Raw genomic sequence first — 9367 nt, forward strand, 5'->3', positions numbered from 1 at the left:
AAGACAAGTATGTATACTGTATATATCTAGCTAGACAAGTATGTATAATGTATATATCTAGCTAGACAAGTATGTATACTGTATATATCTAGCTAGACAAGTATGCTAGACAAGTATGTATAATATACTATATATATACTGAAGGTGGTAATATCTCCACTGTAAGCTAGAATTACTCAAATAACAATCTAGATAAACCTTGAGGCTAAAACTCTCAGTTAGGAGTGATGAACCCCCCTTCCACCTCCCCTCCTTCTCTAGCTCGTCTAATTCTTCACTAGATAACCCTCTCTGGGGAGGAAGGGAGGGAGGGGGAGGGGGTGCGAGAATTAACTCTACCTGTAAGATTTTGTAAAAAACAGTCAATTTTTTATCTCCAATCTTTTTATCTGTCCGCGGAAACGGTATACGAGTGAGACATCAAGACAACGGGTTTCAGAAACCCGAAATATTTCACAGGAATTTTGTCCGGAAAAATAGAGTCGTCTGGCGGCCCAGAGCGGCGGAATTTTTACAAACGTGCAAAAATGCTGCGGGATCTTTTTTACAACTTGACTGCAGTTGATTTTATTATCTCACAGGGTTGAAGAAATTTAAGTTCTTAATTAGGTAGCGCTTCGCGTCCCCCTTGAGTATTAAAATTTGGCTGTAGAAATATCAATAATTTATGGCTATATCAAGGGGGGGGAGGGGCTGAGAAATGATCCAAAGTTTTGATTATTAAAATGTTAAAACAAAATCAAGCTTGGTCATGACTTTTTAATTTACTTTTAGAAAGATAATTGGATAGATAGATAGATATATAGATAGATAGATAGATAGATAGATAGATAGATAGATAGATAGATAGATAGATAGATAGATAGATAGATAGATAGATAGATAGATAGATAGATAGATAGATAGATAGATAGATAGATAGATAGATAGATAGATAGATAGATAGATAGATAGATAGATAGATAGATAGATAGATAGATAGATAGATAGATAGATAGATAGATAGATAGATAGATAGATAGATAGATAGATAGATAGATAGATAGATAGATAGATAGATAGATAGATAGATAGATAGATAGATAGATAGATAGATAGATAGATAGATAGATAGATAGATAGATAGATAGATAGATAGATAGATAGATAGATAGATAGATAGATAGATAGATAGATAGATAGATAGATAGATAGATAGATAGATAGATAGATAGATAGATAGATAGATAGATAGATAGATAGATAGATAGATAGATAGATAGATAGATAGATAGATAGATAGATAGATAGATAGATAGATAGATAGATAGATAGATAGATAGATAGATAGATAGATAGATAGATAGATAGATAGATAGATAGATAGATAGATAGATAGATAGATAGATAGATAGATAGATAGATAGATAGATAGATAGATAGATAGATAGATAGATAGATAGATAGATAGATAGATAGATAGATAGATAGATAGATAGATAGATAGATAGATAGATAGATAGATAGATAGATAGATAGATAGATAGATAGATAGATAGATAGATAGATNTATGGATAAATATAGATAGATATACAATTTACTTAGATCTAATTTATTTCTGTTTAGAAACCGTACGTGTGTAAGGCACCTGGCTGTACAAAACGGTACACGGATCCTAGTTCACTTCGTAAACACGTGAAAACTGTACATGGGGCAGACTTCTACGCTTCTAAAAAACATAAAGGTAATTATATAAGTTTAATTTATAAAATTTCATCACGTTTTTTTGTATAATAAATTTAAATTATACAATAAAAATAGTTTATAGTGTATAGTGTGAAGTGGTTTAAGAAAGATATTTTTATTCAAAGAATGAATTTTGATATTTTCTTTATGCGATACTGATGAATCTCAATATTTTTAACCTTTTTATATAATCAAAATATGCAAAAGATGTAGAACACAATTTAAAATAATCTCCCCCCCTTCCCCACGTTTCTGCAATTATATAAAAAATAGTATAAATACTCAATACTAATAACAATTGCTTTTTCTTACAATGCCGTCAAATTTTTATCCTGAAAGAAAATATAGGCAAAAACGAACCAAAACGAATTAAAACGAACCAAAAACGAACTAAAAATGAAAGAGAACGATTTAAACCCCCCCCCCCTTCTTTCAATTTTGTACATGGATATAATTGATCATTTGGCCGCGGCGCTCGGTTTCCTAGTCTGTCTGATAAAAAAAATATTTTTGCTGAAAAATAAGTGGTCATGTACAAAATTGATAGGAGTCGGGGAGGGGGCTCGGGGGGAGGGTCCAAAAATCGTTCTCTAGGACGGACCCAAATGAACCAAAAACGAACCAAAAACGAACCAAAAACGAACCAAAAAACGAACCAACTATAAGCACCATAATACATTATGCAAAACTTTTACTCTGGCCAAAGATATTAATCAAAACGATTTTTCGAAACGATGTGCAAAATGATAAATCATTTTAAAAAATCGTTTTGGTTCATATCTTTGGTCAACGAATTTTGTTCTATAAACCAATGAAAGTAAACCTTTCAAGCATATTATTTAAAACAAGAAAAACACTGCAGATTCTTTTGGGCTATTTTACAGCTAAAATACCTTAAATGTTAAAAACGGTGTCCATCCATACGAGGAAGGGAAGGCAACCTCCCCCGCACAGCTTCCGAACCTCATTTTACCTATTTGCATAATATTTTTTTTTACAATCTGGAAAAACGAAAACTCCTTACCGGCCTTATGATACAAACTTTTCGAGAAAAAATCTTTGCCATGTGATAGATAACTCAGATTTTAATGACATGTATGATGATGTTTCCTATGAGTAGGAGGAGAATTGGATGGAAGGATGGATGACCCTAGGTATAGAGAAGTGGATGGAGCTTGTCATCCGCTCACTCCACTCACTCCAAATAGCAATAATAGTGGCAGCCCTAAAATCAAAACCGAGGTAAGAAACCTAAAAAATATTCAGAGGCGAACTCAGGGGGGGAGGGCAGACTGCTGAGCCTTACCCTTGCAAGGAAAAAAATTTAAGCAAAGATGTAAAAAAAGAATTGATAAAAGGAAAAAGAATAAAATTATGTATGTTTATTATTTACAGCAAAAGAAAATTAGAGTTTAGAAAGTTAATTTTGATGAATTTATTATTTAAGTACAGACTTATTAAATTATGAATTTGAGAATAAATTAACGAAATAATAATGAAAACATAAATATATTTTCAGCTTCCCTTCTCTCCTGGAGAACTATCCAACCCTGATTCTAACCACGCCTACCACCATAGTGGCTCCACCCACCAGCACCACAGGTCCGACCACCTACCCATCTCCGACAACAACGTCACGACTACCAACGACGCCCTGGACGCCGGAGAGTGGGATGTCCATGAGGGAGAAAGTGATATTGATGTAAGTACATGTTAGAAATTATTTTTTTTTAATCTTTTAATAGCTCATTTAATAAAGGAGGTATGATTAAAAACATCTAAAAAATATTTTACTTCAATTTCACGTGTTTTACAGATAGCGGTAGCGGCGGCAATCGGTGTAGGCGGTGACCTCGCTGAAGGAGTTCGAATTTCCCGCCTCGCCCCCCGCCTCCGAGGAAAGGCGGGTATGATGCCTCGGCGGGGGCAAATAGTGGCGGGTATGGGAGAAATAAATAGATCCATAGAGAAGATGTCTCTAGATGAAAGTTACTCTGGAGGTCAGGGAGGTCAGGGGTGTGGAGGCCAGGGAGTCCAGGGGGTCCAGGGAGTCCAACACAAACAAGGACTTCAGGGACCTCATCAAACAACGTTTTTACAAAACAACACAGTGAACAGGTAATATCATAGCTTTCTTTGAGTTTCTAAAAGATATATTTTCATGAAAAGAAAGGGGGGGGGGAAAGGGGGTATTTCGGTGCAATTTATTCCAAAATGTCATTTTTTCCAATTCAGCAAATAAGACAAAAAAAAATATTGCGTCTGAGAGAAGAGGGGTGGGGAGCAATGGTTTTTACTGACCCCTATTTTTAATTAATTTTTATTTTAGACGGGACAGTAACTGGACTGTAAGTACCGAGGGATATGGAAGTATGAGATCAAATACCTCTGTGAGTCGACGGTTTAGCGAAATATCCCAGGTAGACAGAATCCATCTATACATCTAAACAGGGGCATTTCTGATTCACAATGGTATCCATTGAACCTTGATCAATCAACAGTGTTTAATTCTAGCAATTTTCTCTATTTTTTTCTGTAGCATAAATCCACAACTAATTTAAAATAGAGAGAAAACAAAGCTTTTATGAATACATTGGAACTGGACACTGGGACAGTGGGCCAGCGGGAAAGTAGGTCAGTAGGTCAGTACACGTGGATTTAGCGGTTATGTCAATATTCCAAAAAGCTGTGACTTTCGATCACAATTTGACCCATTGAACATAATTTGTAAGCCTTTTTCTTAAATACTTTTTTGTTGGCATATGCATTTTGAATAAAAATGTATAAAATAAACAAATCCGTAAAGTAAATGATTATTGAATTAATGACCAAAACATGTTTGATTTCAAACAGAAGAAACCGAATGCTGCTCAATCTGGTTAGTCCGGTGTGAGTAGGTCAGTTGGTCAGTGGGTCAGTGGGTTATGTTTACTGTCCTTTTAAACCTATCCCGGCTGGGCTTTTATTGTCTAATATTGGGATAGAGAAGTGTGATACATGTCCTTTGTCAAACTTTTCAAGGCCTGCTCATTAAAGAAATATACATTTAACTTTAATGGTTAGGGTGGAAGGAAGGATTCACAAAGTTTACCTTTACTATAACTTAACACATGTTATTTCATCCATTTATCAAGGGCTTTTTAAATATATAAATTTTATTTTTAGCCCTGTACAAAATTTAAACATAAATTATTAAGTATTTCTGAGTTTTTTTGAAACACCAACCCGCCGTTTGACTGTCCTTCACCCTACCCTATGCATAAGAAAAAATTTGTTCACAACTATGATGTTAAAAAAGTTAAAAAGGTTTAGCATTTTAATGTGAGACTTTTTAAGTTATTTAGAAAAAAACAGAGGACTTATAAAGGCTAGGGAGGGGGTGTTTTCACCCCCCTACGATTTTGCCCGTATAGTTGGGATAGGCGAGTGTGATACATGTCCTTAGTCAAACTTTTCAATTATTTTTTAACTTTAATTGTTAGAGTGCAAGTTTAGAAAGTTCAAAAAGTACGTTGGAAAAATGTTCAAAAATCATTTTTTACTTTTATTAACATGTGACACAAGTTATAAGATCCATTTATCAAGGGCTTTTTAAAAAAAATTTATCCCAGTACAAAATTAGAAAAAAAGTTATTAAGCATTTCTGAGTTTTTTGAAACACCAACCTGTTGACCATGCATAAAAAAAATTGTTCACAACTATGATGTTAAAAAAGTGAAAACAATTTTAGCATTCTAATGCGAGACTTTTAAAGTTATTTAGAAAAAAAGGGTGGGGGGTAGAAACATCCCCCTCCCAGCCGCGATAGGGTTAAGGAATAAGAGGTTATTAAGATCAGTGTCCTGATTTTATTCTGACCTAAGAGTGAGTCAAAGAAAATTGGTTTGGTGGCATCTAATCAATTTAGGAAATTTACTTAATATTTTTTTTTAAAAAAGATGTCTGGAGTATCTGGCCGAGCAGGAATGTCCAGTCCATGGGATCCTATCTCCCCTGGCAGCTCAAGGCGGAGCTCGGAGGCGGGTGCCCGCGGGGCGGAGGCGGGTGCCCGTTTGGCGGATTTAAGAGGAGATCATGGTGCCCGTATGTCCCCCGTGATGTCACATCATTTGTCCAAGTTACACAAGAAAGCTTTAGTTGCAGGAACCAACTCCAGTCTGTTACAGGTTTATAAACATTTATTTTATATTTATAAAGTTGTAATCTCGGTTTGTCTGTCTGTCTGCTTGATTGTCCCTGGACCATACCTATGCGCTCGAATTCTGAACGAAAAATCGGCTTTTTCTCCGGTCACAGTTGTCTTTGAAAAGTAAGGCTATTACCAATCAAGAGCGAATAGGCTGTTTAGTTTACCCTGAAATTATCCAAATAAGTGAACGGTCCCTTTAATAGCGAAAATCGTAAAATTGTTAAAGTGCGGGTGGACGGCGGGGGTAACTTTAGTAACCTTGGCAGAGCTGGGTTTCCAAGCTAGAACATATATATTCCGCAGTTTTTTTCATAGTTTTTTAACCTCAGTTATTTATTCAGATCTTTGACAGACTCTGACAATATTTGTATTATTTGAGATTTTATCTACTCTCTCCTTTGAAAGAAAAATGTTATAATTTAGCTAACAACAGTTTCTCTGTATAATTGAACATCCAATTCTCTCACTAATGATCACTATCGGCCTGTCTCAATTACGGCCAATTTTTCTATGCTATTTAATGAGTACTTATCACGACCAAACCAGGGTTTTATATTCCTTGCAAAATTTAGATTTTTTTTCAACTCCAAATCAGAATTTAAAATCTTAATTTTGTTTTTGAAATTTTTTTTGTAAAACCTATTTTTACTTCATTGTTATTTACGATAATTTTCACAGTTAAGACTTAAAACTGTTTTTGCATCTTGCAAAGCAGGCTCCTTTTTAAACAAACCTCATTCTTTGTCGTCTTCTATCTTATATTTTATATTTTGAAATTTCTATTATAAAATGTGTAACTTTTTGTAATATTTTGAAAATATCCGAAAAATATCAGTTACTACAATATGACGACGACTTTTTTCTTGTTTAACGCTGTACAAGATGAATATCATATACATAGATTAATAACAATACAGATAGAATACTAGATGTTGTCTTTTCAAGATTAAAGGGGTTTTCGCTCACAATAACCCAAAGGAGTTACGCGGATGCTCAACGCCTCCTGCGCGTAAGTCCTTAGGGGTTCTGCCTATGGGTTATTGTGAATGAAAAATCCTCTTAAGACGACATCTAGTGTTTTATCTGCATCGCCATTAACCTATGATCAAATTAACAAAAACTGCCTTTAAAAAATAACACTAATTTTATTGGATATTTTCTAAAAGTTTATTTTTATTTCTAGAGTGGAAGTATGGCCGGAGATCTAATGTCGAGTGTCGAAGGATCAAGAGACCTCCTGACCTCCTCACAGGTTGACCCTTCTGACCCTCAGGGCCGACGTATGAGCGACCCAGTGCGACCTCTCGACCGGAACTTTGGTGTTGGTGGTCAACTTTCTCGACATCGTAGCTTTGGTAACCTGGGGGCGGGGGCAGCCGGGGGTCGAACCCCACTTCACAATCAGAGGGTGCGCGGTCAGGAGGGGTTCATGGACCCAGCACAGTTACAGCAGCAGACGGTCAACCAGGTAAATATAATTATAATAAAAACGTCAAAAAACAAGGTTTTAAAGAATGTTTGTAAAATGTCTGGTCCTGGGTTTATTCTTTGTAAAGGAATGCTTGACATCCCGTTGTTATTAACATTAGCTTGGTAAAGTACAGTGAGGAGCAATAAACTGAGAAATAAAAGATTCAATAGAAGATCCAATAGAAGATCCAATAGAAGATCCAATAGAAGATCTGATCTTTATAGAAAGGATAAATGGTTCTCTATGAACTGCACAATTACTGTATTTCATGTTAATTGGACTATTTAAAGTCATAATTTGAGTTTAACAGTCATCATTCTTTTCTAAAATTTATTGGGCCTCACTGTATCTCACTGTATATACAAATGGGAAGGAACAAACATAAGACAGAGAACACAGATAAGAGAACACAGACATCTATGAACTTACGAGAGCTTACGAGCATACCTTGCATATATCTATTATCTAGTCTGTGCAAGAAACTTATGAAATCTTATGACTTTTGAAAACTTTTGACTTATGAAAACTCATGAAAACTTTAACCATATAGCCTATGACCGTGCCTAACAACTTGTATATATATATATGTACATATTTGTTATAACCAGCTTTTATTTTAGGCCATGTATCCTGGTATGCGTATGTATGGTACTGGAATGGGCCCTGGAACTGCTAATGAAATGGGCCCTGGAGCTGCTAACGGTATGGGTCCTGGAGCTGGCATGGCTGGTGGAGCTGGAATGGGAGGAGGTCCAGGGACTACAGGATACTACCCTGGGTTTAACATGCAGGGTTATGATCATCAGCAACAGCAGCAGTACTTCAACAACTATGGATTTAACCAGCAACAGCAATGTGACTTCCAGCAGTTCCAGCAGCAACAGCAGTATCCAGGATGGGAGCAGCAGAACCCACAGCAACAGCAGCAGTCCTGGAACATGGAATGGAGCTGGAACAGGAATCAAGGAGGACAATATCCTAACCAGGACAAGGACAGAAAACCATCAGCAGGACAAACTCCAGCTGCAGGCGGACAAATAGACTCCAGTACAGCTTACCAACGTACTCTGCAGTATGTTAAGAACTGCCAGAGTTGGTCAAGTCCTGAGTATCCTCCACAAGATCAGAAAGACACAAAACTAAAACGGCCTTCGACTGAATCCCAGGCCATGCCGCCTCCTAGCATACCACAAATGCCCTATATTCCGCAGTTTTTTTTTTCATAGTTTTTCAACCTCAGTTATTTATTCAGATCTTTGACAGACTCTGATAATATTTGTAATATTTGTGTTTTATCTACTCTCTCCTTTGAAAGAAAAATGTTATAATTTAGTTAATAACAGTTTCTCTGTATAATTGAACATCCAATTCTCTCACTAATGATCTCAACAATTGGATTGACATCAAATTGGGTTGGGTTGGATCATTACAATTTTACTTTTAAATTCAATTATTTTATGAAGACGAACAAAACTCAGAAAAAATTCAATGAATTCCATTCTTAAGAACAGTGATAACCAGAAAACAATGGAATATGAAGACGACATTTCTAACGTGTATTTGATGATGATACAAAGCAAATTTTTTACTGAACACTTCTTCAATTACTAATTTAATGAAATGGAATTACGTCTGCACTGCACTATTGCTGTGTCTCATGCTTTTTGGACTTTTAAAAGTTATAACTTGATTCTAAAAGTCGTCTTCCTATTCCAAAGTTTTCAGGTTCTCACTGTGCTGATAGTTTTTGAAATTTTTGGCTTTAAAAACTGTACCCTGTATACTATGCACTGTAGACTGTACACTGTACAGTACACTGTTCAATAGGTTTCCATGTATTTTGTCCAAGATGATAAATATCTAAAGTACTGGTTGTTCTTCTGGTTGGTCTTGGGAACCTGCTCTAATGAGATTTAAATAGTAAAGGCGGAGATAACGACATAATTTACACTGTCAGGAGGGAGAAAGGGGGGGAGGAAGG

General features: G+C 35.7%; 1 protein-coding gene across 1 annotated transcript in view; it reads left to right on the forward strand.

Moving 5' to 3' along the window:
- The window catches only part of LOC111718058 (transcriptional activator cubitus interruptus), a gene marked incomplete at its 5' end in the record, with an annotated part of 20755 nt that overhangs the window by 10445 nt on the left and 943 nt on the right, over positions 1–9367 (forward strand). The window contains 8 exon segments of the mRNA XM_023493548.1: positions 1607–1724; positions 2847–2968; positions 3246–3428; positions 3543–3844; positions 4056–4146; positions 5665–5892; positions 7099–7383; positions 8007–8324. Of these exon segments, the coding sequence (XP_023349316.1) occupies positions 1607–1724; positions 2847–2968; positions 3246–3428; positions 3543–3844; positions 4056–4146; positions 5665–5892; positions 7099–7383; positions 8007–8324 (1647 nt within the window).

Source organism: Eurytemora carolleeae, unplaced genomic scaffold, assembly GCF_000591075.1.
Source record: "Eurytemora carolleeae unplaced genomic scaffold, Eaff_2.0 scaffold2030, whole genome shotgun sequence".
Lineage (NCBI taxonomy): Eukaryota > Metazoa > Arthropoda > Copepoda > Calanoida > Temoridae > Eurytemora > Eurytemora carolleeae.